At 35.8% G+C, this 21,786-nt stretch overlaps 1 protein-coding gene across 12 annotated transcripts in view; it reads right to left on the reverse strand.

Annotated features, from left to right (window-relative positions):
- LOC131359491 (ryanodine receptor 3) overlaps positions 1-21,786 on the reverse strand; it is a 164,620-nt gene that overhangs the window by 27,399 nt on the left and 115,435 nt on the right. For 7 of the 12 annotated variants that reach the window (XM_058399395.1, XM_058399396.1, XM_058399393.1 and 4 more), the window contains 31 exons: positions 21,551-21,665; positions 20,106-20,238; positions 19,404-19,507; positions 19,090-19,225; positions 18,639-18,825; positions 17,604-17,712; positions 17,243-17,363; positions 16,935-17,104; positions 15,307-15,527; positions 14,897-14,987; positions 14,207-14,347; positions 13,461-13,624; positions 13,009-13,087; positions 11,800-11,889; positions 11,574-11,720; positions 9,873-9,935; positions 9,663-9,738; positions 9,101-9,221; positions 8,816-8,931; positions 8,576-8,643; positions 8,214-8,335; positions 7,900-7,949; positions 7,743-7,803; positions 7,057-7,295; positions 6,819-6,900; positions 5,940-6,070; positions 4,915-5,238; positions 3,419-3,659; positions 3,005-3,092; positions 2,704-2,796; positions 885-899 (listed from right to left, as the gene is read on the reverse strand). In XM_058399395.1, coding sequence (XP_058255378.1) covers positions 885-899; positions 2,704-2,796; positions 3,005-3,092; positions 3,419-3,659; positions 4,915-5,238; positions 5,940-6,070; positions 6,819-6,900; positions 7,057-7,295; positions 7,743-7,803; positions 7,900-7,949; positions 8,214-8,335; positions 8,576-8,643; positions 8,816-8,931; positions 9,101-9,221; positions 9,663-9,738; positions 9,873-9,935; positions 11,574-11,720; positions 11,800-11,889; positions 13,009-13,087; positions 13,461-13,624; positions 14,207-14,347; positions 14,897-14,987; positions 15,307-15,527; positions 16,935-17,104; positions 17,243-17,363; positions 17,604-17,712; positions 18,639-18,825; positions 19,090-19,225; positions 19,404-19,507; positions 20,106-20,238; positions 21,551-21,665 — 3,898 coding nt within the window. The remainder of the gene's footprint in view (positions 1-884; positions 900-2,703; positions 2,797-3,004; positions 3,093-3,418; positions 3,660-4,914; positions 5,239-5,939; positions 6,071-6,818; positions 6,901-7,056; positions 7,296-7,742; positions 7,804-7,899; positions 7,950-8,213; positions 8,336-8,575; positions 8,644-8,815; positions 8,932-9,100; positions 9,222-9,662; positions 9,739-9,872; positions 9,936-11,573; positions 11,721-11,799; positions 11,890-13,008; positions 13,088-13,460; positions 13,625-14,206; positions 14,348-14,896; positions 14,988-15,306; positions 15,528-16,934; positions 17,105-17,242; positions 17,364-17,603; positions 17,713-18,638; positions 18,826-19,089; positions 19,226-19,403; positions 19,508-20,105; positions 20,239-21,550; positions 21,666-21,786) is intronic. The other 5 variants (XM_058399394.1, XM_058399404.1, XM_058399400.1 and 2 more) reach the window with 1 other exon arrangement.

Below are 21,786 nucleotides of genomic sequence, written 5' to 3' on the forward strand. Positions count from 1 at the left end.
GACATATTTGCACTTCCCTGGACTTTGCACGTTTGCTTTGCATACAATTTTTTATTTTCCTAAGAAAATGACAGATCGTTTCGCTAGACAAGACCCTTCTTCCTTGGCTGGGATCGTTTAGAGCCCCTTGAAGCTGCATTTAAACTGCATTTTGGTAGTTCAAACTCACAGGCACCATTGAAGTCCACTATATGGAGAAAAATCCTGAAATGTTTTCCTTAAAAAACATAATTTCTTTACGACTGAAGAATGAAAGAAACAAACATCTGGGATGACAAGGGTGAGAGTAAATTATCTGTAGATTTTTGTTCTTGAAGTAAACTTCTCCTTTAATTTGACCACATTTAATTTTTTTCAAATGATGATTCATTTATTACTTGATTACAAAAAAGTTCTGACTTCAGTAACAGGAAGCCTTAGTCTAAACAAATTGCCCTAAATCAGTAAAGCCAAGTAAAAGCACTGAATAACATAATGTACAGTGATGCTCTGCTCCCTTATTTATATAAGAATTATGTCTGTATTATATGTTTAGGCAACTCCATATAAATACAAATTGCAATTGCATCCTTTAACCATACTGTTAGTGAAGGTCCACCGTAACTCTACTTAAAAGTCTAGAGTATAAGTGGAATTAATCTCAGTAGCTTTATGTGCATTTGATTTCAGATTATAAGAAATAAAGGTTTACAAAATGTGCAGATAACTGCTCTTTAGCTCTGATGCCTCATAAGATTCTCATGATGTGAGCAGACAACAAAAAAGACAAACAAGTTGTAGGTGATTAGTGATACATAGCCGAAAATGGATGCAGTGAGCACACCTATCCTGCCTCCACGCACAGACACAAAGAACATAAAATTTTACATGCAACCTCACTGTACCTTTGGCAGAAACAACTGGGTGAGTTAGAGAGAGAGAGAGAGAGAGAGAGAGAAATAATGAGTATGAGGAAAGAAAGAAAGAAAGAAAGAAAGAAAGAAAGAAAGAAAGAAAGAAAGAAAGAAAGAAAGAAAGAAAGAAAGAAAGAAAGAAAGAAAGAAAGAAAGAAAGAAAGAAAGAAAGAATAGCAAAAATGCAGTTAGTGAGCATATCTTTTTCCAGAAAAGGGTATGCACAATCTGATTGACTTTTTTTTTTAATTATTATTTAAAAAGACTAAACTCTAAAGAATAACATTCAGGTTATTATTAGAAAACTCATCACTAGATTAAATCCTCACCAGGCTGAATTAAAACATAATGATCCTTTAAATGAACTCTAGAGATAGAAGTAATTTCATTATTGCACTGTGTGCAATTAATTTCCTGTGAGAGTTACAAGATGTGTTGACATTATTGACGTGTCATACTCAATACTGAAAGGGCAAAAATGCAGGTTAATATTGCATGTAGCACATATGGGCAACTTGTAAAATACTATCATTACCATTCATTAAAGGGGGGGCTAGCCTACAAAATACCATCTTATCTTATCTTATCTTATCTTATCTTATCTTATCTTATCTTATCTTATCTTATCTTATCTTATCTCATCTTATCTTATCTCATCTCTTTTTATCTTATCATTTTTAAACTAAAAATGTAAAGTAAAAAAATCTAAAAATCTGTAGTCAGAATTGAAAGAAGCGTTATACTTGGGCAATCCTTAGGTTATAAAGGCATGGAGGAGTGATACAAGATCTCATAATGCCACCAACATTGTTCGATTTTTAGACATTGCAGGATGAGGTCAGTTATAGGCTTTAGCTGGTAATTTTGAAACCATATTTTGCTTCATAACACTTAAGATAGCACTTTCTTTATGTACTCATAAAGGTGAGCAACTCTTTTTGTATTAAGAGTAATGCTTTATTAACGGCTTGCTATTATTAGCATTGGACAGCACTTCATGTCATTTAACAACCTTTGGTCTTAAGGATAAAAAATAAATAAATAAATAAACTGCCCCCTGTGGTTGTAGCTGGTATAACATTGTTAACTGCTAATTATCTCCAGAGTATCTTTTACCCTTCTGGGGAAAAAATGTGAAGTAACTAAAAACAACAATGGTAAAACTGATGCTGGAAGTTTTTTCAGCTGTTTTGTTATGTTACACAAGCCAGAAAAAAACACTAATAAAATAATAACACTAAAATACTACTACTACTACTACTACTACTAATAATAATAATAATAATAATAATAATAATAATAATGGATGCCAATAATTCTAGAGTTGACTGCATTTCTTTAAAATATTTACAGCATGTGAAATTTATAATGTTCAACATTTGAAAGGCTACAAAGTCTTAGAGAATTCTCATTTTTATATGCAGTGTTTTGGTAGTTTGAGAAAAACAAAAATATTGTAATGTTAAAATGGCAAGCTGAAGCTGGAGCTCTTAATGTCAGTGTTAATGAAGCATTATGAGTAGTTATTTACTCAGTGAAATTAAGGGTAAAATTTTTAAAATGGGATGAATGCTATTATAAGCATGATCTATGAATAAAACAATTTGCCTCAGTCGGCATCAGCATTTCTCCTTATTTCTTTATCATTCTTTAATGCAATCAACTTCAGTATAGAGAGAAATAAAAAAACAATTTTACATCTTTAAAAGATTTCCAGACATTAAAAAATGATATATTTGACAAATTTAATAATAATAATTATATTTTATTTGTTTGTCTTTAAAGAAATTTGCTTACTGGTCAATCCTACCTTTGACATCTTTGTCTTGCTGTCCCCAGTGAGGAAGGAGAGATTATTGATCTCATTCTGCACAACAAAGTTCTGTTCCTCTCGCTTAAAATTCTGCATGACAAAAAAAATGACACTGAGGTAAATTTGACAGAAGGTATAAAAAACCTGGTTAAAAAAGTTGCTTTGAGACGTCCTCACTAATACCCTAGTTCAATGCTTCTCTAGAAGTCGAAAGGTTTGTAGGTATGAGAAAAGAATTCTGTAATTTGATCTTTGAATTTGGTCATGAAGGGGGAAAGCAGAATTCAGAAAAGCTTACGTGTGACTTGCACCAAAGGATGAAAATTTCTGCTACCATCCTGAACAGTTCATTGGAGTCAGCATCAGGTTCTTTCAGCCACCGTGACCTGGAGTGGAGTCATAATAAACCCAAGAGAATATCACATCCACTCATCTATCTAACCTTCTGCTTTGGCTCCTTCCATCCATAATTATGTTTGTGGGAAATCTACATCGGGTCAGCATTTTTCAACATAAATCATCAATATTGCACTGGTGTATATTTACATCTGGATTTCTATGTTTTATCTTGATTTATTTCAGTAAGGAAACACTATCAAAATGGTGACAATACAACTAATAAAAAAATTTAAGGGCACACTGAAACATGACCTTTTGCAGTCGAATGAGCTACTGAGCCAATTTAAGACCCTAATGTTTATGGTAATATTACCTGTTGTTGTCCACATAGCGAATAAGCATGGGATAGAAGGCATACAGATCCCTGCACAGCACTGCAAACTCATCCAGGATCAGTAGCTCTGCTTCTTGGGTATCGCCTTTGTTGTCAGCTTTGAGAAGCTCTTCTTCTGCCACCACCTTCACTGTCTTTTTCTTTAACTTCTCCAGTGTTGGCAGGAAGTGTGTCTTTAAAAGATCTGCCCTCGCTTTGCTGATGATAGGCTGAGCATACACTGCAAAATGGTGCAGAGATCACTCATAAGAATCTAAATACCAGTGTTGGTTTACTTGAATGAATTTAATTACATTTTAATGAACTACATTATTGTTTTACACAACAAAAAGCCATTTGTATGGTGATTTTTCGTAAGAAAATCTACTAACAATAAACAAATTCTGTCTTTGATATTCTAGCCATATCACTTTACTGCCATTTTAAAAAACCATTGATTTTTTGAAAGTTTAACTAATCTGCTGGTTTCAAATCTGATATAATCTTTAAGTTGATGATTGCTAATTATTGTCTAGAGTGAACTTAGTAGTCTAGTCTAACCCCCTTCATCCTTGTCTTCAATGCAGTTTTTATTTTCAGTTACTTCTAGTCAATGTTAGAATTCTGCATTTCCATATTTTCGAACACAAACTAATAAAAATAGCTTACAAAAATATGAAAATATTAAATATCATTTGTATACCCTCATGACTACAAGTCTAGACTGCAGAGTCAAAAGTCTTCGCATTTATTCGACTTTGCCATTTATTGAACTATCAACATAAAATCTAGTGAGAAGGAAAACAGAAAATAATAAACACACTTAACCACCTGTTATAATGGATTTACTGAAACCCAACCCTTCTACCCAAAATGTCTACATTTGTCCTCTCTGAGTTATATTACCACCTGTGCTGATGCTCATGGAGATACAAAAATATAAAACAGCAAAATCTTACACTCTGTATTTGTATGTGTTACAGTATGTATATGTATATGTATGTGTTACAGTATGATGAAGAATCTATTACTACACTTACTTTCTACACTCAACCGTATACTGTAAGCCATGCCAAAGTTTTTTGGTTATATGATTTATTCTATTCTAGTATTATTTTGCACACCACACAAACTGTATACTGATTGGTACTATGTTTATGAATCTGTCTAATATTTTATTGTATAATCTGTTTGCACTGACTTGTCTTGCACTGTTTGCACTTTATGCCAATAGGTTAATTTTAACTCCATAGCCCCTAGTCCTGTGTTGTCTTATGTATTTCTGTGTTTTTATGTAGCACCAGGGTCCTGGAGGAACCTTTGTCACAGCATGTATTGCTATATATGGTAAAAATGACAATAAAAGCCTCTTGACCTTGACCTCTAAAATAGTTGTAGTAGATCAAGCAGATCTTTTCTACTGTTTGGTACTTGTCTGCTTATAAATCTAGTCTAATTCCCTTAGTCTACTTAATACTATTAGACATCCTCTTTACCTGCAATCCTCTTCATCCAGGATGCCTCATCAATGCCCAGATTGCTATTTAGGATCTTGAGGATGTTGCCCAGGATGATGCTGAGGTGCTCAGAGGTGACAGTGGTGCTACACGAGGATGCTGTGCCCTTGGCCTGGTTCTCTGTGCCTCTCTCCCACCAGTAGGATAAGTAGTTACACAGCATGGGCAGCACTACCTCAATGACATGGGGCATTTCAGTGTAGCGAGCTCCCGACTCAGACATGTCATTGATGTCTTTCATCAGGCAGTCAAGATGCGGCACTTCTGGGCACATCTGTTCTACTGTGTCAGGCATGCCTAAAACTAAGGAGAGAGGAAAATTAGCCTGAATATTTTCAGGCAAAAAACTATTGCATGAGCTTAGTATTATATGGTAGTATAATGTTTGACCTCCGATTTATTTATTTTCTGACCAAGATAGAACCTAACAATACTAATGCCACAATACACACTCACAGCTGTGTGTACACACCACCATCAGCAGTATTCACAGAAATGTGAACATTGTTTATATTGCAAACAACTGAGATGGCAATGTAGTAGTAGTAATTCAATTTTGGTTGTTATTCATAAGGTCAGGGGTTAATGCCCCAGTACCACCAAGGCCCTTATCCCTTCTGCTCCAGGGGTGCTGTATCATGGTTGACCCTTTGCTCTTACCCCAAATTCCAAGACTGAGATATGCGAATAAACATGTATGCTACAATGTATATTGTGATGAAAATAAAGGCATCTTCTGTTCTTCTTCTTACAGCTAAAGTTACAACTAAAGTTATTACTATCAAAACAAGAGATGGCCTGGTAAGTAAAAGGTACTTAACATTTAATAAGTATTTAATAAGTAGTAAACATGAGGTTTAACAAAGGCCTTCATGCAGAAAATATTAAGATTAAATGGATTCAGTAGTGAAATATTGATACAGAATTAACAGTACTGCACAAATAAAGCTTGTGCTAATCAACAGCTAATCAAGAGGTATACTGCTTAAAAATGTAACACTTACTGGCCCGTTCCCGTGCTGTTTTGGTGTTAAAGACAGAGAAGGGGTTGTGTGTGTTGAGGTGAGGCTCCAAAAATGCCACAGGCATCGCTCCTGCCAAGGTGGCCAAACACTCACCTAGAGCTGGAAGCTGTCTACAGGAAAACCAATCACATACACACTGTCTTTTTATCCTGTGAATATATTACTGGTTGTTACTGAGTAAAAAAAATTCTTATCTGTACTGACTCTATATACATAATTACAATACTACTACTGCTATAAAGTAACGCAACTGCACATTTCTACATTTCCTTTCTATTGATATTTTTTAATGAAGTTGTTTATATGAACAGTCTTGGATGACTTGCTTTCACTGCAAGCTGTATACTGTATGTAACTGTGTGTGTGACAAATAAAATCCTGCATCCATAACTACATAACACTGTTTAATTGTTTACATTTTACTGAGTCCAACTTTGTCATTTGGTAATTCCAAAATGACAAAGTTGCACTCAATAAAATGTATATGTTCAATGTTCTGCAGCATATAAAGCTTTTTATACTAAATATATAAATATAAATACCTTTGAGTGTAACTGCTTGCAATATTTGAAAAATGTATTTAGTTTCTTCTATTTCTCAAAACTAAACCAACTACAAACAGGTAGACTCATTTAAACCACAGTGACCCAGACGATGCTTCACATTTCAGACGTGCTTCATATCTAACCCCTCGCTCGCACTGTGGATTTATACTGCGCTGGTCATATATTCTTTAGTCAAAGTGTGCTTGTGTTCAGTTGCATGCATCTTTGTACTGACCAACAGTACAGTCATTAAAATGTTTGTAATTAGTCTTAAAAATAAACATAAAAATATGTAAAATCTCCACATTCCTACCTTTCAACATAAATGTTCTTCCCAGTTCCCAATGAGTAGAGACTGCTTAGGATCCGATAGCATGAGACCTGGACATCGTCCACTAAAAGCAGGAAGAAAGGTTTGAGTCATAAAAATAGAACCATTAGAGAGATGTAATTAGTGTATCATTTTTAAAAACAATTCTATACTGACATAGCAACAGAAACACACACACGTGTACTGTATATATTACAGACTTTTATAGAGCTTTACTCACATAGAAGGTCAGCTCCAAACTGATGCTCGGTGATGTGCTCAAACAAGGCAGTGAGGATGGGCAACAGGGCAACTGTGGTGTAATTGATGTTCTGTGATACACCTTTCATCTGGCTGCGTGAGTGTGTGAACTTTCCTAGCTTCAAGTTCTCTAGCGTTTTCTCCAGGTCATCTGCTGCATTCTCAAAGAATGTCCTCAAGGCAGCCTTCACCAACTCAGAGCCAGACTTCATCACCGTTCTGGAGGATTGTTTCAAGATCACGGCACAAATATAATAAGCATTAAGATTGTGATATTATATAAGCTTATATAATATTACTTATAAGCTAAGTGCAGTGCAATGGTAATATGTGAATATTTTTTTATTCAGACGCTACTATCAGTTGGATTATTAATACATTATAAGGCTGCATGTAAGCAGCTTGTGTTATTGCATATGATGTGCATTCAGGCACAGCAATTTTGCCATGGAAAGTATGGCACGCTTATTTCTTTATATTCCAACCCAGTCTCACAGAAAAAAAAAGCTTTTGTTGCATATCAAACGTATCAACTTTTTTCTTGCATGGTCTATATAGCGGTCACAGACGGAATAAAGATGGATTCAAGTGCATAGTCTATTATTTAATGTGCAACACATACATTTCATGTACAGTATGCATCATTTCAGTGTATGTTAAGTATACCTAGTGTCAAGTGTGTGGGCCAAGATATGAAGACAGCTAACTATAGTGGCTGAGTCACTTCCTGAAAATAAAAAACACAATCAAAATCTCAGTGAGGATTCACCACATGAAACCAAGTATCTCAACATGCAGGTGAGATCGACTGAGTATCTCTTACCAAAGAGAGAGATCCTGTGTCTAACAAGAGCTGCCAGCTTACAGAAAAGACTGAAGAATACAGTGAGTGATGGGTGAAAAAACAGTGGGGTTAATAAGAAAAATGTATGGCAAGTGAATTAGGGAGAACAAAGAAAGAAATGAATTGATTGATAGGTAGATAGGATTAGGAAGTAGTTATGTTATAGAGACAGCGTTGAAAAGAAAAGTTAAGCAAATTGTCCTTTCTTTCTATCATATTATTCTTTGGCCACATCATATTTACCACACCAGTTAGACCAATCAGTAAATGAGAGTGTAATAACAGTGTTGTACCTGGTAACCATCTCTTTCTCTTTGTTTGAAGCATACCCACTGCTGCTGAGGTTCTTACTGGGGGAGGAGAGGAAGTAGAGAGAATGGTTCTTGAAGTACTGATCTATTAGTGGTAGAAGCACCTACAGAAAAATAAAACACCTTAAGTGCTTACAAAAACTGTACACAAACAAGTTCACAACAATAATAACTATAGGAAGAACAGAGAAAGCTCAACTATTAAACTATGATAGTCTTAAAGGCCAACAAACAAAATTAAAAAGTAAACTATATCACTCATTTTGATCAAAACATTAGGATATAAAATTGCCTTTAGTGTAACTTTGTTGTGTTTTGGGTTTTTACAGTGTTATTCTTCCAACCTTGGCAAAAAACTTGATTTCTTGCTCGTGAGGTGACCTGTCATTCTTTCCACTGCTAGCCATAGCCTCTGAAATATTGAAAAATGTTAATTTAGGTAAGTTTTAAAAATTGATTTTATTGTTTGATTAAGTTTATTATTTTTGATAACTTTTTGATAAAGTTTAGTGTTTGTCTTAGAGAGAACTATAATATTACTGCAGAGGTATGACATAAAAAATGTAGGAAGCTAGGCTATTTACCCAGATGAGCAATGTATTCCTGTGCACAGTCCACATATTTCAGCAGCTTTTTCAGGAATTTATAGGCAAACCTTTTTTCCATTGAGGACGAGTCCTGCTCCATATCTTTCAGACCCCTAGGAATAATAATAAAAAAAAAATAACATGGAGTAGGAACTGGATCTTGCTTTTTTTTAAAAAAATTAATAAAAAATTCTACATTTATTTAGAATGAAAGCTGTTCATTTTTTGAGAAAAGAGCCACATATCTTTATTATCTGCTAACACACACATAGCCACACACACCTGGTAATAGCATAGCCATTTATCTGGAGGAAGCGGAACAGGTCCTGGGCTTTCTCACGGTCTCTTGCCTTTTCTTTGGCCGTTAGTGTATCATATGGCACCAACAATGGATGTGTTCCACCTAAATGAACAGGAACATACACAGACTTCATAATAATATATAACGCAAAAAAGCAAATAAGCAACAAGGACCTTCTACCTCCACAGGACTTTGCATATATATGTCTTTATGTTACACCATACATTTCATACAGGCAATACATTTTGTCGACTGCATTTTTTCCTTTATGAGTAATTTTGTGATTTTTTAATTGCAAATTTGCAATTCACACCTGTATATTCTATTCTTTCATTTTTATGTCCTTAACCTTTGTGTTAGGCTGCTGGAGGATTCACAGAGTAAGAATTTCACTGTATGTTGTAACACACTGCTGTACATATGACAATAAACTCTTAAATCTTGAATCTTGAACTACATAATAATACAATTAAAGGTGATTAACTGATTTGTTTGGTTTTTGATTAATTCCTACATTAGATGAATACAGTTTCAAAAATGTACCTTTCACTGCTAAGTCACTCTTCTTCTTTTTTGCCCAAATGTTGTGGTAGTTTTCAGCCAACACCTCTACCATAGCCTGGAAATCAATAAGAATAAAACACTACATAGCAAAATATAAAAAAAAAGCCCACTAGAAAGAATGTCTTATAAGCATGGCATCCATCCATCCATCCATCCTTCCACTTTCAAAGTTCAGTTAGTCACAGTTACCTGCAGTTCTCGAGAGAGCAGTACATTGCTCGTGTCTACTGGACTGGGGTGAAAACCACTACCCTGTGAACATACACACAGAAACTAGAACCAGCATGGCAACCAGATATCACACAGACAAAACTGAAGGCATTTCAAGATATGGGAATTTTTTAAAGCTCTTCTTTACATGCAACTTATTTGCAGCACCTTCTACACACTGAATGTTCTGGCACAACCGTGCAGTATGTTGCATAGCAAACTTTCACATAAATGCTGTGTATGTTATGTTCTGCATTGACACAATTAAACCAAGCCCACTACGTACGTGATAGATATGAGTTTTACCTGGACCTGGCCAGTGGTCCAAACTCAAACTCTATAACTCCTCCCCTCTTAGAGGGGAGCAGAACTGACACAATGAACACTGACGGTATTACTGTATTATTATGTGAATATGGTTTTAATTCTCTAGCACCATTTTTGTACATTTTGTACATATAGCATATTTCATTTAGATTTATTCTCTTGTGTAATTTGAAGCAGTCTCTTCCAAATCTTATATTTATAACCTTTAATACATATTGAGCATAGCTTAGGTGGTGGAATGAACTTCCAGGGTGAAGACCTACCACTTACAGAAATGATTAAACTAGCACTTGTATAAATAAATAAATAAATGAATGAATGAATGAATGAATGAATGAATGAATGAATGAATGAATAAATAAGTGTGCTGTTCTTGCTGAATTACCTCTTTAAACTGATTGTACTTAGATTGTGACCTAGTGAACCAGTACTGAAGTAATTCATTGATAGAGACTTCAAAAGCACTATTGTACATCATTCTGTACAACACTGGATAAATGTAAATATGTGTATAAACAGCCCACTTCATGTGGATGGATTTATCTGGTTCTTGAACTGGCTTTTCTCCTTCTCTCTGCAAACAGAACTGGGCTTGCAAGTAATGTGGTAATGTTGTGCAGTCACTAAGGTATTGCATTGTTGTTCCAAATATGTACAGTGTGAAATGATGTTACAATGTCACAGCTAGATCCTTAGTAACAGACACCCAATCATATACTGGGCAGAGCATGCGTCATATCTTATGTTTTGTACAGTCACAGAAACCCTGTGTGTTGCAAACAGTCTTTTTTTCTTTGGTATCATGCCTTTGTGAGTGGCAGGAGGCTTAAAACAGCCAAGGAGGATTTACGTGGCAACATTTTGTGCGAACCCACAAGACAAGCCATTATTTAAACCAACCGTGAACTGTGTTTATCCAGCCATTGTTGCTGACACCACAAATATGCAAATAAGGCAAGGTATGAGCAGGGTAAAGTATGAGCAGTGCAAAATGTGAAAAAAATGTGTTTATAGAGAAGAGGAGACGTTTCATGACCCTGGATGTCATACTTTATGTTGAAAAAAGAACAAACTACGCAGGAAGTGGGCTATGTTTACAAGAGATAAATTATTTATTAAATTATTTTTTTAAAATAGCGTAGTTGTAGAGGAAGTCTTGGTTAAACTATGTTCACAGCATACTGAACATTTATGTAAACATTTCATAGATTGCTATATATGCTTGTATTATGCTAAGTTTTTCTGTTAGCCTGGATTGATACCCTGCGTCTATAGTCCACAATACTCACAGTACTCGTAAGGAAAGTCACTATATGCTACTAGGCATGTTAACCATGTAGATGAAACAAGTACCTGAGATGCTTGGGAAATTTTGCGCATCTTCTCATTCTCTCTTTGCTGAAACATGGCCTCCCCCTCTTTGGTCCTGTCAATGCTCCAGCCCATGGCTAGCATACTCTTCAAAGAATCCTTCACTGGGAAGCGGTAAACCTCCTTTTCCTAAGATAATGATACACACAAATCATTGCCAATACACAATACTGCAGCTTCCATGACAATGTTTTTTTTTGCCTTCTACCTTCTCTGTGAGTGATTTGTAGGATCTCAACATGGGATGTGTTTTTGCTTTCTCATCAATGCTATCTCCATACTTCCAGCCCAAAACAACCTGAAATGGATAGGAATTATTAAGCAAGGCCCACTAAAGGGCTTCTGGCAATAAACAAAATAAAAACAAAAACAGTCTGCATGACAGTCAATGCAAAGAGTCAATTCTGAGTGTGTTTCAGTCCCCAAGATAACTTGAAAGGCAATGCAGAATTAATAAACGCAACTAGGCTTGAAATATAACCTATAAAAAAGATGTTTTTGCTGCTCATTTGAACTGTTCACCTTTAAACCCTATAATACTAAAATCCACATGCATAAATAATGTTTTATTAATAACACTGAAATGTTTGGCTAAAATAATAGAACCTCATTAGAAAATATATACAAGATAATTTGTGCAATTACAAAATCTGTAATAAGAAGCGTTGTGAGATTTCTTCTTAAACATCGATTGCATTTAAAATGTTACAGCTAGTAGTAAATATTTTCTTTTCAAAAAGGATATGTTTCCCGGAACTTATTTATATTTATCCACTGCAGAAATGTACAATCAAACAAATAAACACCACCACCACCACCACCACAACAACAACAATAATAGTAATAGTAATAATAGTTCTTGATGTTGTTGTTATTATTGTGTACTTTCCCCATAGTCCTAATGCCTGAAGGAGTTTAACACACCATAAGTGTATTTTTGCATCCTTTAATGTTCCACTACTAACTCTAGGTCTATGTGTCAGCTGTGAACATAGATAGATTGATGGATCGATAGATAGATACTTTTTTATTCATCCCAATGGGAAATGTACAACTTCCAGTAGTATCCACAAGCATAGGTAATAAGGTAATAAATCCTAAAAAATATGGCGAGTAATGGCAGCACTGACTTTTCCCCCCTGAGTGAAATTAAAGAGTCATAAAAGTATTACATGACAGGCGTAAAGCACTGTTCTGTCTATATATTCCAGGACCTTCCCTTTCTCTCCATTTTCTGGATTAACTTTCCTTCAGTGCCCCAGGACCTCATGTTTCACAAATGAAGCACTGATTACAGCCTCAAACTTGTCAGTGAGCTGTCACCACAGAAGAGGATAAAGCAAGTTGGTGTATTTCCTGCCTGGTTTCAGAGCACATGAGGCCCTGTGAATTCAGCAGGAGGGGACCATAATCTTACCTTCTCAGCAGACCATTTGTCATGGGAATGCTCAGCGTATTTGTGAGTGATGTATTCCAGCTTCTCTGGGAGGGAGATGCTATGGAATAAAATGATTGAACAAAATCTTTACTAATAGTTGGATAACACTTAAATATTGTTGATATGAGCATTGAAACATTGACAGTCATTTTCATGGCAAATGCTAAAGCAGGGAATGTGGATCACTAAAGCAGTTAGTGTGGATCACTGAATACATATGTAACCTATGTTCCTTGTTTTCAACAGTTAATTCTCAATAATAATGCTCAAGCATTTATTCAAGCTTATTCAAACATCTCACGCATGTATTTTCCACATCCAGCGCTAAAAAAGCAATAAAAATGGTTATCATTGTCATAGAGGTGCACATATTCCTTTCAAATCACTCACATGCAATACAAACACACACACACACACACACATTTGCTTACTTTGCTGTGTTGATGGGTCTAGGGTCAAAGTTGCCCTGGGCATCCACAAAGACCGGCTTCTCCAGTGTGGTGCTGAGAGAAGAGTCAACATAATCCGGAGGCAAAGCTCCAGCTATAGCACTAAGACATGGCATAGCCATCTTAAACAGCTCCTGCTCATACTTCTACAATACACACACACACACACACACACAAAAGTACTCAAAATTTTTTTACTTTATAAAACAGATACACTTATTCATTCATTTATTTCTCATCATCGCAGTACATGAATATGTTATATGTATTATTGTAACACCTGATGTGAGTCAGGACTACACCCTGGATAGGGTGCCAGTCCATCACAGGGCACCATGCACTTACACATTCAAACACTTGTTTACACAGAGGGAAATTTGTACCCAATGTTTTTGGGAAGTGGGAGGAAACCTTGAGGAACCCATATGGACAAAAACCGAACACAGTACCCCAAGCTCAGGATCAAACCTGAGACCCTGGTGAGGCAGCAGCACTTTTAGGTGAATTTTCTGTAATCTGCAGGTTTGCAGCATGAGCCACTGTTGTGTTAAAAAAAACACTTTACTTTCCAACACAGGAGGTAAAGGAATTCTTCTTCTTCTACTTCTACTTCTTCTTCTTCTTCTTATTATTATTATTATACAACTGAGACAAAAGAGACTGCTGCAAAATATAAACTAGGAATTGATGTCAAATATACTAAAATTAGATGAATACTAGAGTCTTACCTTTTGAGAGAGTGAATCAAAGATGCCCCAAAAGATCTTCTTGGTGAGAAGTAATTCCTCCTCAGAGGCCATGCCATAGCTGCCCCAACCAGAAGGCAGGCAGTAATACTTCCAGTTCTGCTCATAATGGTTGGTCAACAACTAAGACCAGATCAGAAAGCCATTAAGAACAAAGTGATGTACCAAGATACTGTGTCTTTTTGTGCAGCAGGACAATAGAAAATAGACATGCTGGTGGTTATTAGACAGATTATTTTGATATTAAGCAGATTAAAATCACTTAATTACTTGTGGGTTAGAAAAAGTCTTATTGCACAATTTCTCATTACTGCAAAATAGTCTATATGCAGTTTAACCATCTCACTTCCACCTTTGTAATTGTTTCAAGGTCACAATGTGAAAATATCAGTGAAGCACACTGAAAATCCTTTTCATTCAGTGACAGAGTTTAATTTGAAAGATGACTGAATGACGTTCCCTTTTGTTATTATGCATGCACCAAAGACAGCCAATAGTCAATTTATCTACAGTTTAACTATGACAAGCCTAGGATATAATGAGGTTTAAAAAAAGTGTAAAGAAAAGTAGTAAAAGATGCTGAAAGTAGAAACAGTTGCATGGCAAAGGAGTCAACATAGTAAAGACTAATAACGTGTATATATACATGTATAAATAATGACCAGTCTTTACCTTAAGAGGCATCTTACAGTATTCAGACAGCAGAGGCACGTCAAACACCAAGCGACGCAGCAGCTGTTGAAGCATAGATGGTCTCAAGTACCTGCAAAAATAACACCAAATAACTCACATCACTATGCAACATCAACCTGAAAATGTTTCTGTTTTTCTATAGGCTCTCTAGCTAGGAAAAATCTTTTAAACATATTCTGGCTGTGGGTGACCTGTGAGCAAAACATAATGGTATAACTGTGCTTTGGGATTTCGCCTTGGTTATAGGAATACCATGACCATAACATTATGAGCAGATGCTATAATAAACAGTACTATAAGCATATCATTAACCTCATCATTAAATTATGACAGAACAAAAGAGTAGGCACAAAATAAAAAACCCAGTTGTAAAACCCAAAAAGACGTACTTGCATACGGCCAGTAGGCACTCCTCGATAGCATCTCTCTGGGCTTTAGTGAGTGAAGAGCCCTTGCTCAGCTGATAGATGGTGTGAAGCGTGGAGTCAATCAGTGCAACATGGTGTTCTGTACCGGCAAAATGCGTGGCACAACGAGTCAGCAGGGGCAGCATTGCAGATCCGATATAACGGTTCATGGCGAGTGCAGTTTCTGTAGTCCTTAGTGCTTCCTACAGAAGATTTAAAGCAGATGATGTTTCCCTAGATTTTTGAAGGAACAAATTCTGAATAGAGATGCACTACGAGGGTTTGGAGGTTTCTTTGCAAAAGCTTAAGCAATAGTCAGTTTGGATACTGCTGCTATACAGAACAGTATGATTCTTTATTTGAGAGCCTGAAAAGGTTTAACAACAGGGAATTTAAAGTGAAATTAGACATTAATTGCAGGTCAGATTTAATTTGCATGATTTTTAATTTAAAACTAATCAAAACACTGAAGAGCTTAATGTTTGCCCAAGAGAGAGAAAAGAGAGGTATCGATCTATTTACCTATCTACATACCTACGTATGTACCTACCTACCTACCTATCAGTCAATTAACACTGGCTTCATTCTTACACTGAAGCTTCATTTGGGCCTTTCTCACTTTCTCATTTATGACATAGGTCATAAATTGTGTAAACTAGCCATGAGATTATTTCTTCTTCCGTAATTTAGATAATCCTTTTCTTAATAAACTCGCTAAACCACCAGTAAACACGTCAACCGCCACGTCTTTTTTTGCTGGCCTCTTTTGTTTATCAATAGATAACACGGAATACTACACCTTTCTTCTGTATAAATACTCCCTTTTAATATAAGTAAATTTTTAAAAGTTCTGCAATTCAGTCTGCACGGTTCTTTGACAATATCTTCCCTGAATTCGGCTCAGAAGCAGCAGCAGCCATGCAGCTCAGGCTTCTTATCTGAGTAAACCCAAAACATTCTAACAAATACTATACAGAAAAGAAAAAGTACTGTCTCTGATTTGTTTTGAGATCTAATTAGGATTAATGGACATCTATATTTGGTCTTGTATTAGAACCTAATCAAAATACACATACACAATATAGCATCTAACAACAAACAAATAACATGGAGCATTTTTCTGTGTATGATCTCCTGTGTCCAGTGATTACATCAAGGTGGGCAGCAGCTGGTGACCCAGATTACATTTAAATGCTGAGGAATGACAGAAAGGCAGCTGTATTGGCTCTTTAACATTATATGCATAACATACTGCTTTAACTAAAGATGGAGTAAAAATCCATACACATAAATGAAACATTCTTTTACAACACAATTGCACTGAAGCAAACTAGGTGCTAACTTGTCATTACTGAAGGAGAAACTCAGTATTTGGTAAAAAAAAAAATAATAATAATAATAATAATGAATATGTGGACCAACTACTGTAATCTGCAGAATGTGAAAAAATCTAAAAAAAAAAAAAAAAACCCCAAAAAACAACGCTATAGATATTATAACATTGTACATGATCAGTAAGACTGAATTCAGCACTAATATAATCCTGAATGTTTATTATCGTCGAGTATATAATCTGAGACAGTGTTCTATATAAAGGTGCATGTGCTCACTGTGTCCAGAGATGCAGCCGCTCTTAGGTCAGGCAGGAAGCCAACTTCCAGAAGATGCAGGAGGAAGCTTTGGTCTTCTATGCCATAAACTCGGTCCAGAAACAGAACCATGGGTGCCTTGTGGTCCGGGCAGAAACAGGCTGACATGTCAGGCTCGGTCACGCTACCATCTGAGACAAAAAGACAGAACATTAGAGATGCCCCTTCTTTCATAGTGTTATTTTAACCCCCTGTTTAGTTTCATCATTTTACCAAAAAGTCTTAAACTTTTAACTGATTTAACTAAGAAGATCCCACTCCTACTGTACCTTTATTGACTACAGGCATTCTGAGTGGGATGCTGATGATGCCAACAAGATCTTCAGTGGGCACCAAGGAGCGCAAGATGGCACGGATTCTCAGAGCCTCTCCTTTGCCCTTATTGATTAGCTGTGTCATTGAGGGCCAGTGATTATACAAATTAAATTTAATTCCAGCAGGACTAGCACCCTTCATAAAAATAAGCAAAAACTAATACAGAAAATATACACAATTTTAAGGTTAAACATATGGGAACATTGTAGTATTAGACTAACACAATATCCTACAATGCAACAATGTATCCTGCATAAAACAATCACAACATAACATACTGTCCAATACTTTAGAATGAAAATTAAGGAAACCCACATGCATTTCAGGTGCACAGCGTCCCAACAGATCAATGAGAGCTGAGTAGAAGGACATGATGGCATTGCCCATATGCACCACCTCTTCCTCCTCCTCATCCTCTGTAGACCTACAAGAATGAGAAATATAACAGGACGTCTACAGTGTGCAACAATGCTCGTTTTTCATAGGCATTATACTATATTATGAAAAAAAATTTGGACTTTGGATTGAACTAATTATGAGTAAATATGAATATGAAATATGAATACCGATACAATTTGGTGGATACATTTGGTGGAGTACCGGACAAAACAAAAAGATAATGAGTTTAATACTGAGCCTTAAAGGACAGCCTGCCAAAACTCATAGGTATGGTATCTAAGTTTACTGCTTTGCTCATGTAGTTACTGAACTCCAAAATGAATGCTCATGCAGACTGCATGTTATGCACAGAACATTTCTCTGCTGGATCATTTGATTCACTTTAAAAACTACAGTCAATGTCTGTGTTTTTAGACACTGTAAAGTCATCTTTATTAAAAGAAAACATTCATACAGACATTAAAATGCTGCTTAAGGGATTACAGTTTGACATTGTAAGGATGTCCCAGTTTTATTGTAGATTCTATTGTTGCCAACAGTTAATAAGAGTTTCTCGATTTGGGAAGCACATGGTTGTTTTGAAACACACTAACCTTGCTCACTCAGTCATATTACTATGGGGGAGTTCCACATGGTGTCTGGTTCAGGAGCTGAATAAAGTTACCTTGTGTAAATTTCATCGTTTACAGCTACAATGTAGATGCAGTAAAAGATTATAGGATTGCATTACACCCCTAACGCAGAGCAAACATTGTAAGATTGGACAGAAAATATAATTTTAATACAGAAACAGATTTTATTTCAAAACCAATCGAGGCAAAAAGGGGTGGTGGGGGTGGTTTTATGTTTAGCTTTATACATAACAATTCTGTTCTACAGTAATATACATTTCAATTAAACCCCCCATGATGACAGTAATACAGAGGTGTGGGTTGTGTTTGTTAATCTTACGTGTCAGAGATTAAGCCCTGGGTGATGCTGGGCAGGTCGAGTGCTGGTGTTTCTGATATTTTAATGGCTTCCTTCATGGCAGCTAGCAGACCATTACCACCTTCTCCACGCAGCGCAGGGCCAAAGCACTCAGGCCGACGAATCAGCAACTTCACCACAACACTGGAGTTCTCTTCTACACTCTCACCTACAAAAGAGCAAAGACAATTACAGTCACTGCTGCATTGGACTGTGTATATGTTTGTATGAGAATTAAATATTATATATTCCCATAACAAGTGATCATTCGATATTATCAGTCACAAATTATACATTCAACTAAAGGTACAATGACTACAATGACCTAATAAATATGAGGTTAAATTAATGCTCCTCTAATAATTACTGAAGCCATGAAGTGTACCTCTGTGATGTAAAATCAAATACTCTTGTTAGTTTGTGTTTGTTTTACCGTTGACAAAGACAGCAAAACGGAGAAAGGAAAGGTAGCGCTCTCCCTCAATTGGGTTCCATCCAATATCTGGATAGCCTTTATCAAGGAGCATTGGACAACTCTGGAGTCCACAGCCAGCCAGATAGGTTACCACCTACACACACACAGACACACACACACACATACTTCATTGAATCATTTCTACATTTCCATCAAGTAGTGCCTAAGTCTCTGTCTCTCTCAGACTCAGCCTCAATCTCTCTCTCTCTCTCTCTCTCTCTCTCTCTCTTTCAGTCTCTCTCTCTCACATACACACACATACACACACACACCTTGTTGAGGTCAGGCTCCTCAAGAGCAAGTGCAAGGCTGTTGTTGTCCATTACAGAGGAAGCAGCTACATCTAGAGGAGTGGATCCTCTCATTGATGGAGAAGCTATGGGGGTGCACATACAAACAATCAGGTTTTATCAAATGTACTTTCATTATTAATATATGCCACTGCTGTAGCAACTCATAACATCCAGTAGACGGCAGTGTATCTACTGCTTGTTATAGGAAACCCAAAGTAGGTTAGTAATGCTATAAAATAGTGAAGATTAAAGTAAGCTATACTTTTCAGAACATTTATTCTGAGCCTTGTTTTCCTAATTATTAACTGTAAATGACCCCTGCATGGTTCCCATGTATACGGGTATATACCAAACTGAGTTTGCACACTCACTTTCTGTTTCTGCTCCCCTCATCTTACATTGTTTTAATTATATGGCTACACCATTAAGAAATTGTGTAAAGTGCCAGATTATATAACTTCTAAAAATGGATGATGAAGTACATGTTTTGTTCCAGGAGCTATTTTCTTAACTCTTTATCAAGCTTTATGAAAACTGAGATATATTTACATTTACACATTATATATTACTTTCAACCTTTGACTGCCTTTATAAATATGAACATGTTCAAATAAATCTAATAGGGACGAAATCATTCAGAGCAGTACTGATGCGCATGGAGCCTTATGTTCAGGAACTCACCCAAGCCCACACTGCTGTTCTCTAGCAGGTAACTCAAATGATCAAACATGGCCTTCTGATTCTGTCGGCTGATTCGACAGAAATAGCACAGAAAGCGGCAGCAACTAGCCACCATTTTGGGAAAAGCAATTTCCTGTGAAATAAAGTGGATAATTAATTTACATTTGCCAGTTCCTCAAGTTCCAGGTAAGCAAAGCATGCTCATTAGCAACACCCACATGTACAAACACTTGTTATTCCATCACTGACTTCTAACCGTGAATTGATTTTTTTTTTTGCAAATCTCCACAGGGTTTTTAAGTGCTTGCTGGCACTCATATCATGTGATAAGTTACAAAAAAAAAAAATCAAATAGGTTATCCTCAGAATACAATTTGTCCCCATGAGATGTCAGGATCTTATTAACTGCATGTATGACCAAATCTATTGTATGTGGGTGCAGGTCTGTGTTAGCCACTTGATTCATAGTACTGTAGCAAAAAAGTACATTATGTTTAACCTCCATAAAAGTGAAAGAGTTTTGAATTTATTAAATCACCAGCCAACTTTAATTAGTCTTAAAATCCTAATGAACTAGCCCTTTTTCCAATATATAAGAGGATGCACAATATACGAAGGTACTTTCCATCTGCTGTGGCAAATGTCCAGACCTCATTAATCCATATAAAGACAAATAGTCTCCCTGCACATGTCCCACAGGAACCAATCAGCATTTAAATTAAGGCCAGATACAAGACCATGTCTACAGCGAAACTTATGCACATTTCAACATCTCTGTGATTGGGGTGTTGAGAGACTGTTAGAAAGACTACAATTATTTTGGTATTAATATATGAGCAATGTTAACAGAATATGCAATATTTATAATAATATTATTAATGCTAATGAAGTCTAGTAACAAAACAAACATATATTACATATATACACCTTTTTAATTCGATACAAATTACAATCAAAGTATAGTAATAAGTATTATTAAACTAATAAGTTAGTGATTAATTGATAAATAGTATTTAACTTGAAAAATGTATGAGTGCTTACCATTACATTCATTGATCTGATTATTTAACTTTTAGTAACATGCTAATACTGTTAATAGGCATAATAACATGAATATTGTTAATAAGCATAGAGAATAAAACAGATTTATGACAGTTCCACTGAAAATGATTAAAATAACATGCTATTAATATGATTCACATTATTTTATTTTACAAAATCACACCTTCATAAAAAAATTAAAAAAAACTTTCCAAATATTTCTCACCATAGCTGGCCTGTACAATATTACTGACCAAAGTAAGAGTTGGAACGGATTGACATTGACCTTTTATAAATATGATAATAAAATTACAGCAGAGAACATAATAATATCTAATTAGTTGCACTGCTGTTTCACATATATGAGTACATGCATGCAATGCCCCACAACAACTAAGCAGTACCTGAGACTTGCCTCCGCCCAGCACATTCACCATTACTTCCATGACGGTCTCATGCATGCCTAGTACTCTCATCAGGTTTGGGTGCTGGTAGAACACCTTATTGTTCATTATGTCACTGAAACACAAACAAGAAAAAAGAGAAGAAATTAGTGTTAATAGAAATGGAACTGAGCTAACAATAGCCTTTGAGCTTATTGCATCCTATAATTACTGTTCTTTGCATTATCTATTAAATG

The sequence above is a fragment of the Hemibagrus wyckioides genome, linkage group LG09 (assembly GCF_019097595.1).
Source record: "Hemibagrus wyckioides isolate EC202008001 linkage group LG09, SWU_Hwy_1.0, whole genome shotgun sequence".
NCBI lineage: Eukaryota > Metazoa > Chordata > Actinopteri > Siluriformes > Bagridae > Hemibagrus > Hemibagrus wyckioides.